At 43.4% G+C, this 27,087-nt stretch overlaps 1 protein-coding gene across 1 annotated transcript; it reads left to right on the top strand.

The window, feature by feature from the left end:
- Positions 1-11,430: 11,430 nt before the first annotated feature.
- LOC142290065 (olfactory receptor 52K2-like) lies at positions 11,431-12,405 on the top strand. Its single transcript, XM_075334007.1, has one exon. It carries the CDS (start codon positions 11,431-11,433, stop codon positions 12,403-12,405), a length of 975 nt encoding a protein of 324 aa, XP_075190122.1.
- The last annotated feature ends 14,682 nt before the right edge of the window (positions 12,406-27,087 follow it).

The raw sequence follows: 27,087 nt of genomic DNA, 5'->3' as shown, positions 1-27,087 counted from the left end.
TGACTTCCCCCGTATCACCAGTCTGTCTAACCCCTAGACGAGTGGCCCTTTTCCAGCTAAACCACCCACTGGTGTGCCTGACAGGTGTGGTGTGAGGTGTGACTAGGATTTGCATGCTGATAGAGCAATACCAAAAGTTAGGATCCCAGAACCATGGAGGGTTGAGTCCTGCACCATAAGGACAGGGGTACAGTCCTATGTGACACCCTGAATAGTTCAGGGGCGTCTCACTAGCACTAATGAGAGAGAAGATGGGCATCTCCTCACCTTTCCGGCTGCTGTACCAGGCACTCCGGGCCAGTCCCTATACAGGTTTCTCACTTGTCGCCGAGGGAGAACCTGAAGCCCTGAGATGACACTACAATAGTCCCTGGCTAAGGAGTGGGCAGGTGAAGGACACTAACCTCACCAGAATCCAAATGAATCAAGAATAACCGGAGTTGACCAAGATCGGAAACACCTGAGCAGGGAATTTGCCTTTTTGGTGGTAAGGAATGTTGACATTAACCCTACAACTGCCAAAGGCAAAGAACACACATTTAAATAGCAGAGTCTCACAGGATAAAAAGTGAGACTCAAAACCAAACGATGTCACTAAACTTCTGTGGGGTGGGATTCCTTCACTGACAACAGGACAGCATTAACCACCTTTTTATACCTGTGTTCCCTGGATTATACTAACACGTGACAGAGTGGTGGGCTGTGCAGATATCACCGATACCAGTGTGGTCTGTAATAGGGGCCTCCATTACAAGACAGGTCACAAAATGTCCATATTAATGCCTATGGAGTTATCATGAAATGTCATATTAGCTCCTATGGGTGCAATGTGTAGGTTTCACAATAATTTTGTTCATCTAATATATTATTGAAGAGCAATCGACTGCCCCTTTAGAACCAGAGCCTCATATTTGCAATGGACCGAGGTTCTATCGGTCATTCCCATCATGAATGAGTATGTTAATTTTATATTTATTAATATATCTGTTATTTTCGAAGAAACCCATGGCAACTTATGTCTATGCAAGGAAACTTATAGGTCCAATGGATGTTTGAGACCAATTTGGGTCATGATTTCGTGGCCTCATCAGCGCTGGAGACACCAAAGATGGTGTGATGAGCCCATCTCTACTGTCCACCACCGCTCACATCTGCTTTCTCCAGCTGTTGTCAGATGGTTTTCAGGCTTGAGATCTGCAAATTCACTGTTTTTCTTCTAGAAAAGGGAATATTTCTATAAAATTCCCAAAAGAGGTGACTGCTCATTCATAGACCACAGGGACGATGCTGCAACTGGAAGTATCACGTCGTACCACTGAAAACTCCCCGGAGAATAAGCAAAAAATAGACACAATTTTCATAACTTAGGCACCAATTAAATGTTCAAGAATTGCATTATTAGTTTGTCTCTGGATAATTAGTGATGGTATAAAATCCCCTCCTGTAACGAGAAGACGTCCGGACCACAGTCTGCAATCAACATCTTCACCCCCAGATGACGGGGATCGCTCTACACTCATCATTATCCATACACAGAACCGGGGCAAATGAATGAATAAAAAGGTGACAAAAAATAAATTATTGACTGTATTCTTTATTATGTATGATAGTATTTAACTAATAAACCACTGAATGCTGCCTTGCTACATATACTATTTACCTGGTAAAATATATTCAATAACTATATTATTAATAATAATCATTACTATTTTATTTATACATTTACTATAATTTTTTATTAACATCATTTTCATTTTTATGTATTCTTTGGGTATCTCTAATATGGAAACAAATTAAATTATTATTTTATTATTACTATTATTATATTGTTCTTAGTATATACTATTATAATTTCCATAATATTATTATTATTTATTTTATATTTATGTTTATCATTTTAATTAGTTATACAGCATGAAAATAAGCAAGTTTGCACTTGACTTGCTTTTTCTATCTGCTGTCATACTCCTGCAATGACTATATTAGTCTTTTATATTGTACAGCTGGTTGTCATTGAGCTCGGGCACTAGATCCTGGCCAAGAGCACATAGTAGTTATACACAGAGATAAAATTGTTTTTATTTTCCGGTAAAGTAAAAAAACCCACAAAACCCACAATGGTCACTGAAATAACGTGAAACTGACAAACGGTAATATGCATGCGATGAAATGAGAATCAGCCTTTGCTCCTCAACTGTGGTCAAACAGAAAAAAAAATGAAATAATTTAATCATAGGGACGTGTTAAACTAAAGTGTGTCCTGTAATTAGAATCACAGGTGTCTACAAACTTGTAATCAGTGCCTATTTTAATGCTAAAAAGTAGTCATGGTACTGTTTGGTATCATAGTGTGTACCACAATGAATACAGATCAAAGAAATTTGAAGAGAGAGTTATCTCAGGAGATTAGAAAGATAATTATAGAAAAACATGCTACAAGTAACGTATTTAAGACATCACCAAACAACCTGATACTACATCTGCACATATTATTCAGAAATTTAAAGCACCATTCCAGCATTTTATTTTCAGCACTGGGGTGATGCTTTAAATCTAAGTCCCCTGCCCCTGATATTATACTCACCCTCCGGTGTTCATTGTGAATCTCTCTGACATTAAAAGAAGGTATCTACAATTTTGTCCACATGTGTAAATTCCAGGAGATGGGTTAACTCCTGAGATCCTAGCCATATCTCTCAAGCCTATTGATTTCTATATAGAAGTTATACGCACACTTTCCTCATCCTCCCTCTCTTCTGACCACTGGCTGTTTTAAAATTTTAAAAATAACCAGCCCTGCACCATTGGCAGCTTTCATGGCCGGTCTACTAACCACGGCTCTGTGCTCTTGTTCTTTGGATCTGTATGCTTGTACCAATGACCTGTTACCTCTGTGTGTAACTGCAATGATAATTGTGTAGGTTCAGAACAGATACTGGGAGTTGAACATTTCATAGTTTCATAGTTTTTAAAGTTGAAGGTAGACTTAAGTCCATCGAGTGCGACCCATGATGATCCAGAGGAAGGCAAAACATCATGGGCAGGACAGGGAAAAAATGTCCTCCCAACTCCACATACGGCAATCAGACGAGTTCAAGGCTGTTCTTTTGATTAGCCGGACTGGTATGTACAGTAGTTGTGTCTCACCGCAATGATGGTGTCATTCCAGAACAGCTAAATTAAAAAGAGGTGGAGATGTTGGCAGATAGGCGCCGATTATAGACCTGGTTGCCGGGCCGGTGTTCTGAAAATCGATCCTCCCATCTATTGTGATAACAGCTGATCACTGGCAGTGCCAGGCGTTAGGCCGCACCAGTATTATATTAATGCCCAAAGTATAGATCATTAATATAAAACATATGCAACTGTACATGTATGTAATATATATCGTCTATGGAAAGGTGAGAAGCTCTGGACAGACAGAAGAGGACACAAAACAGGGCAAAAGAAAAGTATAAGCGATGGTAGTGTTCACGTGGCAGGAACATCTAAAAAAGTGGAAAAACGCTGCTGCCCAGTGGCTGGGGGATATGACACATTCAGGTGAAGGGAGGACAGACTGTGCTGTAGAAATTGCCAGTACTATCTGTCTTCTTGCACTTTGCTGTGTTTAATATTATTTAGCTTTGACTTTGCAGACAAGGACACTGGTGATCACCAGTAGTACAGTTTTGAAGAGCCCGGGGCTTAGAAAATTGGTATCTTCTCTTTTTTGGGAAACTGTGGAACAAAGTAAACAGGTAACTAGATGGAGTGCATTATACTATATGGAGGACTATGGGGTGCACTATACTATATGGAGGACTATGGGGTGCACTATACTATATAGAGAACTAAGGGGTGCATTATACAATATGGAGGACTATGGCGTGCATTATACAATATGGAGTACTATGGGGTGAATTATAATATATGGAGAACTATGGGGGTGCATTATACTATATTGAGGACTATGGGATGTGCATTATACTATATGGAGGGATATGGGGTGCACTATACTACATGGAAGACTATGGGGTGCATTATATATGGAAGTCTATAGGGTGCAATATAATATATGCAGAACTATGTGGGGTGCATTATACCATATGGAGAACTATGTGGGTGCATTATAATATATGGAGAACTATGGTGGTACATTTTACTATATGGAGGACTATGTGGTGTGTATTATACTATATGAAGAACTATGGGGTATGCATTATACTATATGGAGGACAATGGGGATTGCATTATATACAGTTAGGTCCAGAAATATTTGGACAGTGACACAAGTTTTGTTATTTTAGCTGTTTACAAAAACATGTTCAGAAATACAATTCTATATATAATATGGGCTGAAAGTGCACACTCCCAGCTGCAATATGAGAGTTTTCACATCCAAATCGGAGAAAGGGTTTAGGAATCATAGCTCTGTAATGCATAGCCTCCTCTTTTTAAAGGGACCAAAAGTAATTGGACAAGGGACTCTAAGGGCTGCAATTACCTCTAAAAGCGTCTCCCTCGTTAACCTGTAATCAATGAAGTAGTTAAAAGGTCTGGGGTTGATTACAGGTGTGTGGTTTTGCATTTGGAAGCTGTTGCTGTGACCAGACAACATGCGGTCTAAGGAACTCTCAATTGAGGTGAAGCAGAACATCCTGAGGCTGAAAAAAAAGAAAAAATACATCAGAGAGATAGCAGACATGCTTGGAGTAGCAAAATCAACAGTCGGGTACATTCTGAGAAAAAAGGAATTGACTGGTGAGCTTGGGAACTCAAAAGGGCCTGGGCGTCCACGGATGACAACAGTGGTGGATGATCGCCGCATACTTTCTTTGGTGAAGAAGAACCCGTTCACAACATCAACTGAAGTCCAGAACACTCTCAGTGAAGTAGGTGTATCTGTCTCTAAGTCACCAGTAAAGAGAAGACTCCATGAAAGTAAATACAAAGGGTTCACATCTAGATGCAAACCATTCATCAATTCCAAAAATAGACAGGCCAGAGTTACATTTGCTGAAAAACTCCTCATGAAGCCAGCTCAGTTCTGGAAAAGTATTCTATGGACAGATGAGACCAAGATCAACCTGTACCAGAATGATGGGAAGAAAAAAGTGTGGAGAAGAAAGGGAACGGCACATGATCCAAGGCACACCACATCCTCTGTAAAACATGGAGGCAACGTGATGGCATGGGCATGCATGGCTTTCAATGGCACTGGGTCACTTGTGTTTATTGATGACATAACAGCAGACAAGAGTAGCTGGATGAATTCTGAAGTGTACCGGGATATACTTTCAGCCCAGATTCAGCGAAATGCCGCAAAGTTGATCGGACGGCGCTTCATAGTACAGATGGACAATGACCCCAAGCATACAGCCAAAGCTACCCAGGAGTTCATGAGTGCAAAAAAGTGGAACATTCTGCAATGGCCAAGTCAATCACCAGATCTTAACCCAATTGAGCATGCATTTCACTTGCTCAAATCCAGACTTAAGACGGAAAGACCCACAAACAAGCAAGACCTGAAGGCTGCGGCTGTAAAGGCCTGGCAAAGAATTAAGAAGGAGGAAACCCAGCGTTTGGTGATGTCCATGGGTTCCAGACTTAAGGCAGTGATTGCCTCCAAAGGATTCGCAACAAAATATTGAAAATAAAAATATTTTGTTTAGGTTTGGTTTATTTGTCCAATTACTTTTGACCTCCTAAAATGTGGAGTGTTTGTAAAGAAATGTGACAATTCCTACAATTTCTATCAGATATTTATGTTCAAACCTTCAAATTAAACGTTACAATCTGCACTTGAATTCTGTTGTAGAGGTTTCATTTCAAATCCAATGTGGTGGCATGCAGAGCCCAACTCGCGGAAATTGTGTCACTGTCCAAATATTTCTGGACCTAACTGTATGGAGAACTAAGGGGGTACATTATACTATATTGAGGACTATGGTATGTACATTATATTATATGAAGGAATATGGGGTGCATTATACTATATGGAGGACTATGGGGGTGCATTATACTATATGAAGGGCCATGCTGGGGGGGTCATTATAAAATTTGGAGAGCTATGTGGATGCCATAATACTATTTGGAGGGCAATGACAGAGCCTTCATACTTTATGGAGGTCTATTTGAGGGCCATTTTACTGTATGCAAGCAATCACACAGTATAAAGGTTTGTTGCTGTCTAGCATACTGTGCAGGGGCCATTTTACTGTTTGGAGCACCACTTGGGGACATTATACAGTGTCAAGAGGTGTGGGGCCATTATGTAACCCCATTATACTACATGGAGGGCTGTGTGGGGGTCACAATTCAGGGATCATACTGTGTTGAGGTCATCATAGTTGAAGTGGGTAAAGTAGGTGGAACTAAAATGCTGCAAATGATCCTGGCATCAACTACAAATTCTATCTTGGTCAATTTAATTTGTTTACGCAGAAAGCGCTGATGGATGATGGAATTGATCCTTTTTGAGGAATTTTTGGAGGAGTTTTTTCTTTTTCTGAAGTGGTTGAAATAGTATGAAAAGTTATTTTTCCCGAAAAAACACTTTTTTTTAAGAGTTTTGATGAGATTTGGAAAAACATTTTTTACCAGTAGTGGTGGTTTTTCAGCCTATTGATTTGATAATACTCCCTTTAGATTATTGGGATCCTTGTCAAAGTGAAATGCATACTATGATATTTTTTTCAACAGTCATTTTTTTAAAACCTTGTCAAATAAACAGCATGGTGGCGTTTTCCTCATAGAAATGAATAGCAACAGTTTTCTAAAGTGTTTTGGAATTTGATTTTCGAGCAGATCGGAAATAAACATTTTTTTCCAAAAACTCTGTGTGATCATAGATTGTGATGAAAAAAGTCCAACGACTACCCTGTTTCCCCAAAACATAATGTGACACCCTGGCAGAAAGAAGTAGTCACACATAAGGCCCCCGCATAACATCATCCCTCACAGGGTTACATTCAGCCGACCTGCAACCCTAGTCACCCCCCCTCAGGGCAAGACAGGCACACCAGTGGGCGGGACCAGGTGGATAGGAAATGCCCACCTAGGGGTCTAGACAGCCCAGGGCAGGAAACACAGCAGTGAAGTCTAGAGTTCAAGTTGAGAGGACTGGAGGCTGGGGCTAGGTGTAGCTCCAGCGGAGTTGAAGCTCAAATTGACCGGTGCCGGGGTTGGAGCCCCGGTGCCTTGGCTAGGTGGCAGGAGGTGGTCTCCGTCAGCAGGCGACGGGAAGATGGCAGCCGGAGATCCGAGGTGGACCGGGACAGGGTTGTAGCCCGGCGGTACCGACACCGGAGAACCGACCTTGCACAGAGGGGGTACTTGGACCCTGAAGCCAGGACCGAAACCAACGACCTAGCTAATTAACCAATTGAGGGCAGGATTTTAGGTCCTGTCCCAACCAAAGTCCCAAAAGCAGACAACCACCCACAGAGAGTGATAGGCCAACCGCCAGGGCCCAGAAGATCCCACGGGTCAGCGTCAGCGGGCACGGCTCCTCAGGTACACAACAAGCCGGGAGCGGACTCCCGTGTTCCATACCGGGATGTCCAACATGAACACAAACAGTTCAAAGGGAAAGATGGCGACCACCAGCCCAGGTGGGGGACCAGAATACAACCGGTCGCAGCGGCCGGCCACCAGCACCTTGGTTTACCAAAAGACTCGTGTGATTTGTTCAACTGTGAGTAACCAAACATCTCATGGTACGTCCGGGTGCACCCACGGAGGGGTTGACATCACCCAGCTGCCATTACATCTCCCCCGGGTGACCCGCAACAGCAGCGGCAGTGCCACACTTCACCACACACCGTGGGTGGCGTCACGAACTGAGTACAGCCAAGCCCGTACAACTACGTCCCCCCCTTTTCATTTGGCGTGTCCGCGCGACCCCCAGGTCCGGAGGATCCCTCGAGCCACACAGCGGGTCCGGATCCAAGCAGTTCGGCTGCTACAGGCGTGGTGGCGGCACACATAAGACCTACCCCAAAAATAAGCCTTAGTAGGATTTGGGGGATTTTTTAGATTATGCTTAAAATATTAACCTTACTACAAAAATAAGCCCTAGTTGTGGTTCCATAAGGAAGTGTCTAAGAAAGCTAAAAAAGTTAAAGAAAACAGCAGGACTCTTCATCAAAGAAAGCAAACATCCCCAAAAGAAAGCAGAACTGCCCCCAAAAAATACACTCACCAGACTCCAAACAATTACAATTGGCAAGTGTTGATGGCTGATGGGCTCTCACATAGAGATGTCCATCGCTGTCAGGTCGCTTGCTATTCCAGCTGCATTGCACTGCAGCTCTCACAAACAGATTAGGTACCAGTATCACTGCGTGTGAATTTAATGAACATTACAGATATAAAGACTGTGATGATATGCCACTAGATACCACTAGTAATGATGGGCGAACCCGAACTGTAAGGTTCTGGGTCCGTACTGAACATATAGTGTTCGAGCACATGATCCCGAACACGAGCTTTCCTGGAAAGCTCGTGTTACAGTTTGGGTCCAAGGGCTGTAAAAAAAGCACATTATTAAAAAACAATATGATTATACTTACAGGTCCCGCGATGCTTCCTGCAGACCCGCTCGGCCACTGTCTCCTAGCCGCTTCTGCTTCCGGGTCCGATCATTAACTTCCGGCGGTTTTCACTGCTCTGCTCATCACTCGGCAGTCTTCAGCTGTTTTCGGCCATGATCATGGTGACGTCAGGGTTCACCTGAGTCTGGCTGCCATAGACTCGATTGAACTGTGACTGTCGTAAGGGGGTGCAGGGCTCAGCCCACCCAAGACCGGCAGACTACATGTATATGTATCGATTGGTATATGTATGTATTCTGGAAAATGGCCACAAGATGGCCACGGTGTGCTCGGCCACTTCCCTGGTGCTGTGAGATAGGAAAGGGATAGTGGCGTGGAGCAATAGGTACAAAAAGGGGAGAAAGAGAAGAAAGGACAGGAGAGTCCCAAGGAAGATGTTGGTGTGAGATGTCTAAAGTAAAAGAATCCTGACCTTATAGGTCACCCCCACGGCTACGACATGCGGGATCCTGTACCGATGGTGTTGTGTCCCCCAGGGAGAGGGGTTTAGTCATAAGGTCGGGGGCCTGGCATCTTCCATGCAGCTGAGGTGTTCCTGTAAGAAGAGTGTCAGGCCATGCCGGGTGATACTGATGCGAGACTCGCATAAGTCATATGAAAGTGGAACTCCAGCCTCAGTGTCAGCCTGCTTCTCTCTCTGTAGAGATGCTTGTCTGTACAGAGCGATGAAGCAGAGCTGACAATGCTCTACCTGTGGACTACGTCGGACTCAGCATTTTTTTTATAATAAAGATGGAGTCTCTAAATGTTTAATTGTTTTATTTCTAATTAAAAAAAAACTCTGCGTTGGTTTTTTTTTACTGTTTACTAGAAATTTATGGTGGCTATGTCTAATTTGGAGTGACACAATGAATTTTAAACTTAGTGCCTGCTGAAAATACAAAGCTGGTATTAACCCCTGCTACCACCGTCAGGGCCGCTGGATGAGCCATGTAAAGTGCCTGGAACCGGTGCTAAGAAACAATGCGCCATTTCCAGGGGCGGCTACGGCCTGCAATTTTTAGTGTGGGAGGCCCAGAGTGCTTGGGCCTCACCATGCTGAGAATCCCAGCCCCCAGCTGCCTGGTTTTACCTGACTGGCCATCAAAATACGGCAGGAGCCCACGCATTTTTTTAATTTTTTTTAAATAATTAAAAAAAAAATTAATGGTCTTCCCTGTATTTTTATTGCTAGCCAAGTTAAAGCCAGGCAGATGGGGGTGGCAGCCTGTAGCCATCCACTTTATTTGCGCTGAGAATCAAAAATACTGCGGAGCGCTACATCTTTTTTTTTTTAGTTAATTATTTATTTATTTTTACACTACTATATGTGTGAGGGACCCAACAAACAATCGCAGACGCTGTCATGCAGAATGCATGTCTGTGATTGGCCGTTGGAGTAACCTTGAATCTGCTCATACATTCTAGATGCTAGAATGTGTGGGTTGATTTCAGGTTACTCCAGCATCTAATCACAGACGTCCACCTGTGACAGCATCTGTGATTGTCTGTTATTTTAACAGAAAAATAAAACAACAGAGAAAAAGATATTTTATTAGAAATAAAACAGAAGACATTTAGGACTCCATCTTTATTACTCAAAAATCCACCGACGTAGTACAAAGGTGGGCGAGCATCTTCAGCTCTCCTACATCTGTGGAGGAGACAAGCCCAGATCTGCTCACACAGACTCAGCTGAGAGCAGTCAGAGACTTTATCCGAGTGCATAGCTGAGGCCGGTCAGCTGTGCCCCCATGTAACATTCACTGACACGACATGACCTTCCATGACGTCATAGCCATGTGACCAGTCTGTAACCAATGAGGTAATACAACATTCACACCAGACTGGTCACATGGCTATGATGTCATGAAAGGTACTGTAGTCAATGGGGATTACTCGGGGGCACAGCAATGATCGAACCCAGAAGCAGAAGCAGCTGGAAGACATAGTCTTCAAGACGTGTCACGGGACCTGTAAGTATAATGACAATGTTTATTATTAACTATATTCTTTATTTTACAGACCCCCCCCCCGCCCTATCACATAACTGTAAAGTCCAAGTTCGGTGCTTGGACGTAAGTTTGCATTATCTCAGAATCCGAAATCAAACTTTACAAAATGTTTGGGCGAGTCTCCTGAACATGAACATTGGGGTGCTCGCCCATTACTAGTCAATAGAAGCTACTAGAGACAGGGAAGTCAAATACACCGGTGGTCGGAAGCCAGGCACACAGGGAGCAAGCAGAGACGGGGTCAAGGTACAAGCCGGATATCAAAAGCCAGGAAGTCAGATAGGGTACACAGGGAGTGAGTAGAGCCGAGGTCAGGGTACAAGCTGGAGGTCAGAAGTGAAAAGGATAACGTCAGAGTCAGGGGCACGGGCAGAGAAGGGTAACAAAGATCCAGAGTAGGGAGGCAACATCAGAACAACAAAACACTTGGAAGCCAGAGAACTCACTGCAAAGTAGGAACTGCGACTGTCAGTGTTCTAGGGAAATTTACTCTTTAATGAAGCAGAGCACTCACCCGGCACAAGGCTCCTGAACACAGGCCCCTCCCCGCACCACCTCAGGACCCAAAAGCTAAGAAGCAACCTATGACCTGGAGAATAATACATGACAGTGACCCCTTTAACCTACTTATTAAAAAAGGAGATAAAATGAAGAATTTGATACAACATAAATGTAAGAAGCATTAGGTCACCACAGTCTTTTGGCTTTTGGACGTGAGCAATAATTTTTCCATTTAATGAGATCGGGTAGAAAAATTGTAATGATAAAATTGGTTGTTTTTGTTAATTAAAGAATTTTTGTATCCTCTAATTTATCTAGGAATCCTGCCAGGAGCACAAATGTTAAATTCAACCCTCACCAATCCTTCCCAGATGAGCCTGGCGTTTGGAGACCTCTCGGATGTGGGTTACCTGTACAGTGTGATCGCATTACTGGGCTTCCTGCTGATCATTGTGTGTAATAGTACGGTTATCTCCACCGTCCTTCTCCACAAGAGCCTACAGGAACCTATGTATATCTTCATATGTGCCCTGTGTGCCAACGACCTGTATGGCAGCAGTGCCTTCTACCCAAGTGTGTTCACAAACCTTAGCTTGAAGACTCGGAGTATCTCCTACACGGCCTGTCTAATCCAAGTGTTTTGCATCTACACCTATGCAGCCTATGAGTCCACCATTTTGGCCATAATGGCTTTTGACCGCTACGTGTGCATCTGCAACCCCCTGAGATACTCAACTATCATGACCCTGTCTACAACATGTAAGTTATTGCTCTCCGCCTGGGGATATTGCTTCGCCCTGATTACCGTCCATGTTGCATTGACTGCCCGGCTGCCTCTTTGTGACAATGTGATCCCCAAAATTTACTGTGACAACTGGACAGTGGTGAGACTCTCCTGCGTGGACACAATGGTGAACAATGTATATGGCCTTTTCATGACGGTCTGTGTGATCACAGCGATGCCTCTGCTCAGCCTTATATCCTACATTGAAATTCTAAAAGTCTGCGCAAAATCCAAGGAAGCCCGAGCCAAGGCCATGCAGACCTGCGCCCCTCAGATTATATCCCTCCTCATCTTCTTCACTGACTGTGTATTCGAGATAATGCTGTATCGCTTCGTTCCCTCCATGGTGCCCTATGGAATAAGGGTAGTCATGTCGGTTAATCTCTTTGTGTTACCGCCAATTGTCAATCCAATACTTTATGGATTAAAAATGAAGGCGATAAAAGAGAAAATTCGACTAATTTTTAACAGAAAGTTTTCTCAACAACCAAAAAAGTTTCTATTTTTTGAAAATGATACTGTTACTTAAAGGTGTACAAGTATAAAGAGATGTAATGTGATATTCTGTAATAAAAAGGGCAGTTGTCATGGGTGTGTCTCAGGAGACAGTCATGTGGTTTCTGGCAATAGAAGGTCACAGTGTTTGGCTGCGCAGAGTGCTCCTTAACTTTCTGTTGTTCTTGCTGTCAGTATTCATTGTACTAGGTAGCTTTCCTGCTGGGTTTTCATCTCTTCCCCTTTAATCCCTAAAGGACGAAGCCAATTTTTGGCCTGTGCCATTTTTTGCAATTCTGACCAGTATCACCTTCACAGGTTTTAACTCTAGAACTCTTCAGCGTATCTCAGAGATTCTGAGATTGTTTTTTATGACATATTGTAATTCAGGATAATTATAAATTTAGGATGATATTTGTTGCTTTTATTTGTGAAAAAAATCGGAAATTTGACAACAATTTTGAAAATTTTGCAATTTTCAAACTTTTAATGTTTATGCCCTTAAACCAGAGACTTACCATATGTCACACAAAATAATTAATACATTACATTTCCCACTTGTCTACTTTACATCAGTGCAATTTTAATTTTTTAAACAAAATTTGTGAGGGTTAGGAAGTTAGAAGGGGTCAAAGTTTATCAGAAATTTCCATTTTTTTCAACAAAATTTACAAACCCATTTCTGTAGGGACCACATCACATTTGAAGTGACTTTCAGAAGCCTGGGTGACAGAAAAGATCCAAAAGTAACACCATTCTAAACACTGCACCCCTCAAAGTACTCAAAACCACATGGAAGACGTTTATTAACTCTTCAGGTGCTTCACAGTAACTAAAACGATGTGGAATGAAAACAAAAATTATCAGTTTACCTAAAAATTTTGCTCTAACCCCAATTTATTCACTTTTAGAAGAAATGTGGCACCCCGGTGGTTCTGGGAGCCACAGTGGTGTTGTTCTCATCACTGGGAGCAATGATATGCTTGAAAGCAGTGGGGAAATCTCTGCCAGGTACACTAACATGCAACACCACTTCCTCCTCCAGACCAGTAGGGGGAGGTCATAACCTGTGTTGAAGGGAGCCTCTCTGGACATACTGACCTGGAGGAGGGATTAGGGAGCAACAGGAAGTGAGACCTCAGAACAGTAGTACAAAGCAAAGAGGACGGTCGCCCTCTGAGAGCTGCTGCCCAGCTCTCCAGGACCGAGCGCATAGAGCGGGACACTGGTGTCCCAGACTACTGGGTGCTAAGGGTCCAGTAGTAATGCTGGAGGGCAGAAGAGTTTACCTCCTCTGGCCCACCTAAAATCCAAAGGCGAAGTGGCAAGAAAGATCCCGGGGTCACTACTACAGAGTGGGCCCCAGTACCGGCTCACGCTACCCGTCAGACAGAATACTTAACACACAGAGAAAAAGGGATGCTGTGCAGCTTCAGGCCACAGCGACCTACAACTGCGCATAGAAGGAGGCTTATAACCGCCGGGCAGAGAAAAATCCCCCTGCTGTTTCCAGGCTGACCAGGCCACCAACTCCTGGACTTCACCGAATACCAGTAAAAGGTAACAGGAGATTCCAACCTGTGTCGTCCAATTCTTGCCATCGCCCTCAGCCCTGCAACCCCAACATATTACTCCGTTCCACCGTCATCATATCCCTGGGGCCTAGCTTCACCTGCGGGAAGCCAATCTACCCTAGCTGCAGTGACATCCACCCCAAAGGACAATTATTGAATGTTGTCAGTGAGAGGAACAAAATTATAATCTTGTGAGCAAACAGAGCAGAGGGATGGCATAATAAAAAACATTTAAATAAACAAACACTGAGCTTAGAAAGTGAATCCTTAATTAGCTTTGATTGGTGTCAGAGTTTTATTGTCCCAATATCTATGTAAGATCAGAGGTCTGGTCAGTCTCTGGAATAGACTTCTCAGATTTTATAATGGGCCATAAATCCTCCTGACAGGTTGAGTCCTGTGTCCACAGAGTTAAACATTTTAATGAATTTGTATTCCCAAACCCTGGGATGGCTCAGTGATCTGAAGTTGCCTTTTAATATGACAACAAGGACAGCGACAGCAGCGGCGGCTGTTACCTGGCCACATACCGCAGGTGGTGTCATGTTCATCTAAAGGTCATGTTCATCTAAAGACTTTCCTAACTACCACCCTCCACCCTCCTTTCCATACACCTTGGGGTAACGGAACTGAGCCAGGCCACCCTGTGACATCGCAGAGGATCTGCGTCCCCGGCCCGGCAACGAGTAGGTTAAAACACCTGCCCCGTTAGGCGCTACGATAACACAACACTATGGACCCCAAAATTTGTTACCTATTTTTTTCTGAATATGCCGATACCCCACATGTGTTCAGGAATTTCTGTTTGGACAAATAAAAGGTTCCGGAACAGCAGGAGCAATATTTAAATTTTGGAACACAAATTTGGCAGAATTTGATTGCGGGCATCAAGTTACATTTGCGGGGGCCCTAAGGTACCTAAACAGTAGAAACCCCCCACAAGTGACTCCATTCTGGAAACTAGTCGGAAACCTCTGTTTGGACAAATGGGAGGGCTCGGAACGGAAGGAGCAACATTTGAATTTTGGAAAGCAATCTTGGCTGAAAAAGATTGCAGGTAGCATGTTGCATTTGTAGGGCCCCTAAGGTACCTAAAGAGGAAAACTCCTCAATAAGTTACCACATTTTGGAAATTAGACCGCTCAAGGAATTTATCTAGATGTTTGGTGAGTACCCTGAACCCTCAGGTTCTTCACAGAATGTTATAACGTTGAGCCGTGAAAATAAAAATACATTTTTACCACAAAATTGGTACTTCAACCAAATAGCCTTTTTTTAACTAGGATAACAGAAAAAAATATGCACACAAAATGTATTGTGTTATTTCTCCTGAGTTCACGATACCTAATATGTGGTAGAAATCAAATGTTTGGGCACACGGCAGAGCTCGGAAGGGAAGGAGTACTATTTGACTGCAAAATTGGCTGGAATCATTAGTGAATGCCATGTCACGTTTGGAGAGCTCTTGAGGTGCCTAAGCAGTGGAGCTCCCCCACAATTGACCCAATTCTGTAAACTAGCCCTTCAAGGATTTTATCCAGGGGTTTAGTGAGCATTTTGAACCCACAGGTACTTCACAGAATTTAATAACCTTAGGTTGTCATATTAACAATTTTCATTTTTTTCATAAAAAAGTTGTAGCACCAAATTTCTCACGTTTTCAAGAGGAAACACCAAAAATTGGACCCCACAGTTTGTTACCCAATTTCTTATGAGCACAGTAATATGCATCATGTGGCCAAAAACATCTGTTTGTACAAACGGCAGGGTTCGGAACAGAAGGAGCACCATTTGAATTTTGGAAAAGTTTAATTAAATTGCGGGCACCATGTCCCATTTGCAGGGCCCCTAATACAGCAGAAACCCCCACAAGTGACCCCATTTTGAATACTAGACCCCTCAAGGATTTTATTCAGGGATATCGTGAGCATTTTGAATCCACAAGTACTTTACAAAAATGTTGCTGTAGTGCTAAATTTCTCACTCTTTGCTATGTGACCACGACCTGGTGATACTGCATCTAGTGCCAGCCCTGTATCTCTGCGGAGAAACAAATGTTGTCCATGGGAGAACGCAGCTGTCAGTGCCACGATCCAGGTTCAGGCCACTGCAGACTTTAGCTCTATTCTTCTCATCAACACTCATCTTCACAGCATAAATTGACATGCTGCGGCACAGAAAGCCATGCCGCAGGTCAGTTTATGCTACAGAGAAAAGAAGTGCAGTGGGCATGGGATTTCTAAAAATCCCTTTCAGATAATACATCATCAAACTCTGAGAAAGGCTCCGGAATACAAGTGGGTAGGTCCCTAGACAGTGTTTGTTACAATTAGAGTTCCATTTAATAATGCCCTGGGTTTTCCAGTCAACAACCGGGTTATATAATGTAAACCAAGGGAAGCCTGAAAAAAATTTGTGCCGGAAGGTCTTTGAGCACAAAGCATGACATGTGCTCTGAATGAATTACCGCAATATCAAGTTCTAGGGCCTGTACACACTCCATAAAGACCCCTTGGTCAATGGAATCAATGGTAAAAATCCAAACCGGACTAGATAACTTGTTCACCTTTAACCCACAGGATTAAGCAAGCTGTTCGTCAATTATGTTTGCCCCAGAGCCACTAACTAGAAAAACCTTTAAGGGAAACATCCTGCCCCCTAATTTTAACCCTGGCAGGTAATAAACACTGAGAAGCCATGGTGGAGGAAATATGTAGACCCCAACTGGAAACCCCCAATCCACCAGGGTCTAAAGGTTTTCACAACTTCCGATTTTCATTAAACACTGAGGCACAGATGCTAATAAAGTGTCCCCTTTCTACCACAATAAAAACAGACTCATCCCCATTTAGTAGTGGAGGAACCTCTCCTGTCCTGTGACGTTGCTCCAAGAATCATGGGCTCAGGTGAGGCCTTGGGAAGTAAAGTGGGTACTGAAACCCCCTCCCAGAGAGTCTTAGTATTATGAGACCTCAGACGGAACCGACGATCGATACGGATTACAAGCGACATGGCACACTCAAGAGTGGGGGGAGTCTCCTACATCGCAAATGCCTCTTTTACCCTCTCAGACACACCCTGACAAAACTGTTTTTTGAGTGCAGGGTCTTTCCATCGAGTGTCCACTGAACAGTGCCGGAATTCAGCACAATAATCCTCTACCGACCGATTCTCCTGGTGTAGTGAATGGATTTTACACTCAGCTTACCTTATCATAAATAAGACCCAGAGCAGAGACGAATCTGTCCACCAACACAAACACAGGTGACTTAGGAGGCCAGGAGAAAACCCAAGCTTGTGGATCCCTGCTCAGGAACAAGACCACAATTCCCACTCACTGCACCTCACTACAAAAAAAGTGTGGTGACAATGCCAAAAATATAATTTGCATGCCTCCCTGAAGGAAACAAACCAGCTGCACTCTCCATAAAACCTTTCCAGAAGGGGCAGTTTGGGTTTGACAACCAATGCGGATAGCAACAGAATGGCGAACTGTGCTTATTGTTGTACTGCCGACTTTAAGTCCGCCACCTGGAGAGACAAGGACCGCAATTGTCTAGAAAGGGCAGCAACTGGATCCATGTCAAAATTTAAGTTCGGCCGATTATAATTTCATGAAGTATAAGGTGAGAACTGGGCTCTGGATCTCCTAGACAGGCCCTCGGGCTAGTGGGCAGTAGCTGTCCTTATCCCAGAGGTACTTCTGATAGTGAGAAGGTCTGGACTACCAACCAAGCCTTGCTCCTGATCAGCCCTGCTCTAATACCCCCTCTCCTAAATCCCAAGGGAGCAGTTAAACCCACACAAATAGACAAATGGAGAAGAAAATCTCTAACTCACATCAATAACACAGAGGTATTAGACGATATGTAATCAATAGGAAATAAAGAGCAGGAAGGAATAAACAGACAACAAGAGAATTCCGAAAACACACCAAACAGAACTCAGTAGTTCACCAGCAACTGGATCACAACAGCACATGGACCGGTATCCACTTACAGCTATAATAGGCACAGGAAGTCAGTTTCCACTATCTTAAAAAGGTATGGAAAAGCTGTGATAGGTTTCTTATAACATGTGATCCTAGAGGTAATCAGCAGGCTAGGAGAGATTAACCTCTGCCCTCCCGATCACTAATGAACACACAGCTGGTTGATGTCGTAGCCTGACTGTGCAACTCAGAAGCCCTAGAGAAATCGGAGTGTAAGAGTCTGTGGTGTGAACAGTGCCAGATACCGCCAAGACACTTGGTGACTTTCTCATAGACCCTGATGAAGGTTTCATACTGAAATGCTTAGTCCTATTACCTGCTTTCCTACTACAGGTCAATGCTGGTTTCTTTACCTACTATGTTTTTACGCAAGAAATAAAAGTCAAGTTTTATGGAAGTTCGTTTCTCCATGGGAACTTTTCCTGTTTTACACTACAGATTTTTTGTTACCTTTTGATGGCCCTTTATGGATTAGAAAACTGGTGAATTCTAAGTAAATCACTATTTTGGTGAATGTAGAATCTTGCAAAATTTGAGTAAATTTCCAATTTATTTGACTATTTGCTGATGATCATGCTATGGCTATTCTCCTACAATGTGTAGAATTGTGGCTTCTGCTTATTGCAAACTGAATCATAAATTGTTAGACACAAATTCTTTTTGTATGGAATAAACTCGCTCTTCTCCACACTGATACACAAACTTTTAATTGAGTAAAGATTCCCTAAATTCCCTATGAAATATCATTATCTGTGTTTTCTGTCTCATCAACATATTCCCAGTGTAATTTACCACGATTCTCTGCATTCGAGGATTTGCCTCCCCTGTGATTTCACACTTGAGCGCTTACACCTTGTATACTGTATATATACTGTATATATATATGCAGAAGCCGAGCACAATATCAGTCTGCCGAGATCTCAGCATAGAAGGAAGAAGCCAATACCGGACAAGTTCTGAGAATTTACAGCCAGAAGATAAAGTCCGGATTATTAGTAACGGCTTCATCCGTTGCTTTGGGAAGATTGATTTATTTTATTTCATTTTCAACTCTTTTTTTTACTCTTTAAAGTCTGATAGAGAAGGACGGTTCCAACACAGCAAGGTGTGAGTGTCTATAGACTGTCTGTACATCCTTTTCCAGGACCACGCTATTGACCAGGTATTGTGCTTTACTATCTTTTCTCTCTGATTTGTGGCCATTAGTTTTACAATGTAGCAGGTGTAGGAACTTTAACTTTTTCAGAGAATATGGACACTGCAATTTTTTTCTTAAATGTATTGTCACAAGGAGGTTTTTACAAACATCGCTGACTGTCATGACGCTGTCAGGATCTGTGGAGACTGCAGACCTTGGCTCTCTGCCTGCTAACTTCTCTGATATCTGAGACCAGCACAGGCAGCTCGTCAGTTGACCCACGTTGACTCGTAGGTAGGCTAGCAGCAGTTATTCTCTGTTGGGCTGCTTGCTAGTCTCCTTTGATCACATGCTGTTGGCGAGCTAGTAACATTCACTCCCCTCCTATATATGCTGTCTGGACACTTCCTTTAATGCCAGCTATAGCTTCTCTATACTGGTCTGGTGAGGTGTTGTGATCCAGACTTACTGAGTGCAGTTGTGGAGTTAACCCTTGTTTGTTTTCTTTTATTCCTTCCTTACTTCTCTTGCTTTTCTCCTTAAGGCCCCGTTACACGCAACAACGTATCTACGATATATCACCGGGGTCACGGATTCCGTGACGCACATCCGGCATCGTTAGTGACGTCGTTGCGTGTGACACCAACGAGCGGCCGTTAACGATAGAAAATACTCACCAAATCGTCCATCGTTGACACATCGTTCATTTTCAAAAAATCGTTGATTCTTGAGGACGCAGGTTATTCGTGGTTCCCGAGGCAGCACACATCGCTATGTGTGACACCTCTGGAACGACGAACTACAGCTTACCTGCGGCCGCCGGCAATGAGGAAGAAAGGGCGGTATGTTAGAGCCGCTCATCTCCGCACCTCCACTTCTCCTTAGAAAGGAGGCGGTTCGCCAGCAACAGCGATGTCGCTAGGCAGGTAAGTCCTGTGTGACGGCTCCGAACGATATTGTGCGCCACGGGCAGCGATTTGCCCGTGACGCACAAACGACGGAGGCGGGTGCTTTCACCAGCGATATCGCTAGCGTGTAAAGCCCCCTTTAGTTTTTATTATTTGTTCCTGTGAGTTCTCAGTGTCTCTGAGTTTTATTTTTTACCTGTCTGTCTTTATTTGTGTTGTTATCACACTCCTGTTCCTTCCTTCCCCACGGGGGAACAGTTTAGTTCTGGTCCGGTGGTTAGGAGAATAGTAAGTCACGGGACTCCAGCATCTCCACCATCAAAGGTAATCCAGAGATCAGGGATAGCCTAGGGTCCACTGCATGAGGGACAGTATAGAAACCCCCTGTCCCTCACTATCGGGCAGTCACATCAGGACTTATATATTTGTGGGGAAAAAATAAATCTGAGTGCAATTTTTTTATCTAAGTGAACATATTTTTGGCACAAAATCATTTTTTAAGGGTGTCATTAGACATTTTGGAGCTTTTGCTTTCCACGGCCTCGATCTATCAGTGTATTTAGCAGACTGCAAAAGGAGTTATCAGTTAATCTGTCAGTGAGCGTGTTCTGATGGCATTGTGTGTTCGCTTATCTCTCTTCTCTCCTGAAGCATCTGACCAGAAGAAAGTGTTAGGCCCCTTTCACACATCAGTTTTATTCCATCAGTCACAATTCGTTTTGTGACTGATGCGACTGATCCGTCGCAGATTGTGGTAAAACTGATGGGACGGATCTTGTAAAAAAACGGATCCGTCGTACCAGTGTTTTCATGCCAAAGGTTATTTGCTATTGAGAGAGACATTTTTGCTGACCAGAAATTAATTTACACCCCATCTGAGCATGCTTGGTTAAAAAACGATCCGTCGCTGGATTTTGTCATTTGACAGATTACGACGGATCCTGCGCCCATAGGTTTCCATTGCACAAAACGATGGACGGCGACGGATCCATCACTATCCGTTTTTTCAATGCACACAAGAAATGTTAGGCCCCTTTCACACATCAGTTTTTTTGCATCAGTCGCAATCCATCAAAATGTGAAAAAACCGGATCCAGCGCTGGATCCGTTTTCTTCTCATTGACTTGCATTAGTGATGGATTGCGACGGATGACCTCACGTTTCATCCGTCGTACGACGGATCCATCAAAAATTGTCTGTGCGGCCGACGGAAGCAACGTCCAAAGCAACGTTTTTTGTAAACATTGAAAAAGCGGACAGTGACGGATCCGTCGCCATCCGCCTTTTTTTAGAATGGAAGCCTATGGACGCCGGATCCATCGCAATCCGTCAAATGACGGACTCCGTTTTTTGTAACTGAGCATGCCCAAAACGGGTAAAAACCACTGTTCGGATTGTGACTGATTGGAAAAAACTGATGTGTGAAAGAAGCCTTACTGTGGATGTCATCTCCGTCCGATGGACACATATTTTTCGATGGATCCGTCGTACGACGGATGTAACATGAGGCCATCCATCGCAATCCGTCGCTATTATAAGTCACTGAGAAAGAAATTGAGCCAACGCCGGATCCGTTTTTTGCAACATTCAACGGATTGTGACTGATGGCAAAAAAGGATGTGTAAAAGGGGTCTTACAGAGGATGCAGTCAGAACCAGCTCACTTTTTAATTCACTGATGACTTATTCTGCAGTCTTTTCTGTATAGAGGTTGTAGAAAACAAACTATACAACATTTTTAATGATACCCTATTCCAAAATTGATTAGCAGCCAAAAATACATGCATTTAAGTTAAAAAAAGTGGTGTTTATATCATTTAAGACCCATGCAATTCAAAGAAGAAGAACCGCAGAGAGCAAAAGGCTTCTGAAAGTCAAAATGAGAACTTCTGATGACGATAATTCACGCCATCATACTCAACCTTCCGAGGAAAGACCACTTCCACTATTTGCCGAAAACGATGATTGCGTGACCATACAGACATTAACAACATATGTGTTTGAAAGTGGGGTTTTTTGTAAGAAGAATAGCTATATACAGATTGATATAGCCAACAGAGTAGAGGGTTTGGATTGACCACCACTGGGTCACCCCCTTTCCTGGAATCCGTTGTAAACTTGTGTCCAGCCGAGAGCAATCCCATCAAAAATTAGTGGAACAGAGGGCCCGGATTAACCAGAATTGGGTCCCCCACTTTCATAGAATCCATTGTAGCTGCCAGCTGGAAACTTGTGTCCAGCCGAGAGCAATACCAACAAGAATTAGTGGAACAAAGGGCTCGGATTAATTAGAATTTGGTCCCCCACTTTCATGGAATCCAATGTAACTTCCAGCTGCTCACTTGTGTCCAGCCCAAGGCAATCCCAACAAAAATTAGTGGAACAAAGGGCTCGGATTACTCAGAATTGGGTCTCCCGCTTTCATGGAATCCATTGTAGCTGCCAGCTGCAAACTTGTGTCCAGCCGAGAGCAATCCCAACAAAAATTAGTAAATTAGTGGAACAAAGGGTTCGGATTAACCAGAACTGGTTCACCCACTTTCATGGAATCCATTGTGAACTTGTGTCCAGCCGAGAGCAATCCTAACAAACATTAGTAGAACAGAGGGCTCGGATTAACCAGAACTGGGTCCCCCAGGTTTCTGAAAGTCAGAATGAGAACTTCTGATGACGATAATTCACGCCATCATACCCAACTATCCTAGAAAAGACCACTTCCACTTTTTTCCGAAAAAGATGATTGCGTGACCCTATAGACATTAACAACATACGTGTTTGAAAGTGGGTTTTTTTGTAAGAAGAATAGCTATATACAAATTGACATAGCCTACAGAGTAGAGGGTTTGGATTGACTAGAACTGGGTCCCCCACTTTCATGGAATCCATTGTAGCTGCCAGCTGTAAACTGGTGTCGAGCTGAGAGCAATCCCAATAAAACTTAGTAGAACAGAGGGCTCGGATTAATCAGAACTGGGTCCCGCACTTTCATAGAATCCATTGTAACTGCCAGCTGCAAACGTGTGTCCAGCCGAGAGCAATCCCAACAAAAATTAACGAGTGGAACAGATTTTTTTCCCGCAGGTGATAATCAGATTATATTTCAGTTTGTATTAATTAATTTATTCAAGAATGTGGATGATTAATCAGAAGTTGAATCTTTTGTAAGAATGACAAGACCATCATTATGAGAAAACTGACAGCTCTTCTTAACAAGACAAATGTGAACAGGTGCAAAGTGAACATTAAATATACTCTAACAAATAAACAGCTGTACTCTGAAACACTAAGGCACGCAACCATTGAATATAGGAATTTGGATATACATTTCTGCTAAGCAAATACAAATGAAGACAGTGCATAAAAAGGCCAGTGTTATGTCAGCCTAGTAGCCAGCGTCAAGGCGTATCTGTTTGCTGGCTCCCTACCTAAATGAATCTACCTGGGCTGAAAAGCCTAAAATTTTATGTGCGGGCAGGAACCCGCTAATGGAAAATTAAAAATCACCTTAGCAGTAATGCATTGACAAATTCCTATATGCAAAGTGTGCATACCTTAGCGTGTCAGAGTGCAGCTGTATATTTGTTAGAGTATATTTCATGTTCAGTTTGCACCCGTTCACACTTATCTCTTAGGAAGCGCCATCAGTTTTCTCATTTTAGATTATAGGGTGTAATGCCTGATTGGAGCCACAGACTCAGACTGGCTGTAAGGGGAGTCTAGAGTAAGGCTGCTCACAAAGCAGGACCCCAAGAACTCTGCAACCCTTTAACCCCTATACAGGGATGTGAAATTACACAGAGCCGTAGAGATCACTACCTGTGGTAGGCTGTAGTCTGTGGTCGTCAGGCAGGGTCAAAAACCAGGAGATGCAAAACAGGAACAGAATCGGCAGGCAAGGGCGTAGTGAGGAGACAAAGCAGAGGTCAAATCCGGAACTGGCAGCAGGGTACAAAAACGACAGGCAGGAGGGTAGTTAACAACAAGCAAAGGTCAGCGCACAGGAATCACAATACAAACAGCACATGAGCCAGGAGTACAGAACTATCTCTGGCAGTGGTCATGTGACAGGAGGGGAAATAAGAAGGGTGTGGTGTCTTCCCATTGGCTGCAGGTGAATGTTGGCAACATCAGCTGGAAGACACACGCCACCCACAGTCAGCCAGTGGTACTGCAGGTTCCAGGGAAACCCAGCCTAGTGGATGAGCGGAGCCAGTGCTCCGCAGAGCCGCGGGCACCGACTCCTCTCCCATCACCAGCACTATCCATGGTGGGAACATGGCGTCGTCTGGCGATTGGAGCAGAAGTCGCAGGAGCGGCATCTGGTGGGGACGTGACATAGGGTCATGCCTTCTGACTGAGCACTCTCCTTCCTACCAGCTTATGGTGATTTTTAATTTTCTATTAGAAGGTTACTGCCCGTACATAAAATTGTAGGCTGTTCAGCCCTGGTAGATGCATTTAGGTAGTAACCCAGAAAATGAGATTCGCCTTGACACTGGCTGCTGGGCTCACATAAAACTGGCCATTTTATGCTCTAATGTTTCAATTCTTAATTGTCTCTATTTAGAAGTGATATATGTCCAAATTACTATAGTCAATGATTGCATACCTTAGCATCACAGAGTGCAGCTGTATATTTGTTACAGTAAGTCATCATTATGCTTGAAGATACATGAAGGAGATTGTTAAAAAAAAATGTAAACTAGCAGAGTGAATTGAACGGAGCTGCAAATAATTGGCCGATCATGCAATCTTTGTGAAGTTTCCATTAACAAGGCGGGGAAAAAAGTCCATCCTGACAGATCTCATGCTCGTGAATAATTTTCCAGAGCAGCTAACACTAATCTTATGTGTATGACTAGCTTTACCTTGCTAATCATGTCCAATGATGGGGGTCAGATGAATATGGAGAATGTTCTGCATATTATTTATTAAATTATCTCGCAGTTTTTATTTTCCTTTTTAATCACTGAACTCTTTAAGTAGTTTATTTCTATATGTAGCTTTTATAAACATAACTATGGGGATGGAGCTTTGGGAAGGTTGTGTGTCTAAACTCATATATTTGCAATAAAAAAAATTGCAAATTCTGAAATTTGCAAAAGAAACAAAGTATTGATTTTGTTGAAACTGACTGAATAGAATTTGAGGACGTTAATTGACGTCCATGTGTGGAGAGAAACTAAATAGCTCTCCATGGTTGATAAAAGGTTACAAAAGTTATCCACTACCCTAACTCATTTCATTTTTAATTCATCAATCTAGCTATTATGTGGCACTAAATGTATCATTGTGGCAAGAGTTGGGTAAATATTCTGTATTAACAAATAATAAACACACAGTGTAAATAACAAAGAAGAACAGTGTAAATAACAAAGAAGAACAGTGTAAATAACAAAGAAGAACAGTGTAAATAACAAAGAAGAACAGTGTAAATAACAAAGAAGAACAGTAGGCAGCTACAAATTAAATGTAAGTGCAAACCGCACTAATATGTGAATGTCCAGAAATATTATGCAGGATTGCGCACAGCAAACAAATATGTGAATGTCCAGAATGATATGCTGGAATACGCACAGCAAACAAGTGGTGAATGTCCAGAAGCTATATGCAGGTGTGCGCACAGCACTAATACGTGAGTGTCCAGAAGTTATATGCTGAAAAACACACAGCAAATAAACAGTTATCAGTGTACTTCCTAGGGCTGAGCAAAGTCCTGCACAAGTCCAGCACACAGCCTGTACAGATAGAGTTCTGGATTAAGTACACTGATCACTAACAGAGAAACTAGTTCTTACAGAACAAGGAAGTCCAGCAGTATAGAGCTCTTCTCCTAGGTGTCTTGAAGGGAGGGATCCACAGCCAGGATCAGGGTAATGCACCGTTGACTGCAGGCAGCTGAACCGTAATAAAGCACAGCACAGAACTAACATGCAGCGTCAGGAAAGACTCAGGATCCAGCAGCACAAAATACTCAGGCAAGGGTTAAATCCCAGAATGAGGCAACAGACTTCATCTTGGACGAGGGCAAGAAAACACAAGTTCCATGGACACCCTGGACCTTACACTGCTGTTTACATCTATCATGTTAGCTCTCCAGGGTTACTGTTAGCTAATACTACAAGTTCCATCATGCATTGCTACAGCCTGTTTGTCAGCACTTAGCTTGACCCCTCCATTTCCTATCCTGTGCTGCTAAAAATAATGGGAGTGTCAGATCAGCCCAGGTTAGGTACCAGCCCATCTGGCAATTGCCAGATGTCAAGTACAGCCCTGCCACTGTGGTTGTTATGCAAATTTCAGCACTTTTAAGCTGTCCAAGTCATTGATTAGATTACCTAAGCCCTTTCCTTTTGAAATGCAGATTGTAGCACTTTACTAGGTGTTGGCCCCTGCTTTTATTGCTGAATTAAACTGTCAGCTCAGCTTGCCTGAGGCAGAATTTTGATTCACTCCAAAATGTCCATACCCGCCATCAGAAGCCCAGTGACAACTTCCTTTAACTTCATCTAAAGGCCCAGTCACACACAACGACTTACCAGCGATCCCGAAAACGATGCGACCTGATAGGGATCGCAGGTAAGTCGCTGGGAGGTCGCAGGTGAGATGTCACACAGTCAGGTCTTACCAGCGATGCAGGAACAATACAGGTCGCAGTAGTGACCTGTATAACGATCTCAGCAGTCACTGTGACCCGGTCACACAGTATCAAACACAGCAATGTATCCTGCCCAGCAGGACATCACCTTTGAAGAAAATGGCCTGGACCATTCTGCAATGACCGGCGACCTCACAGCAGGGGCCATTCTGCAATGACCGGCGACCTTACAGCAGGGGCCATTCTGCAATGACCGGCGACCTCACAGCAGGGGCCATTCTGCAATGACCGGCGACCTCACAGCAGGGGCCATTCTGCAATGACCGGCGACCTCACAGCAGGGGCCATTCTGCAATGACCGGCGACCTCACAGCAGGGGCCATTCTGCAATGACCGGCGACCTTACAGCAGGGGCCTGATCGCTGGTAGGTGTCACACATAACAAGATCGCTAACGGGATCGCTACTGCGTCACAGAAACCGTGACTCACCTGCGATCTCGCTAGCGA

Source organism: Anomaloglossus baeobatrachus, chromosome 2 (genome assembly GCF_048569485.1).
Source record: "Anomaloglossus baeobatrachus isolate aAnoBae1 chromosome 2, aAnoBae1.hap1, whole genome shotgun sequence".
Taxonomy (NCBI): Eukaryota; Metazoa; Chordata; class Amphibia; order Anura; family Aromobatidae; genus Anomaloglossus; species Anomaloglossus baeobatrachus.
This window is presented reverse-complemented; position numbering and strand designations above follow the sequence as displayed.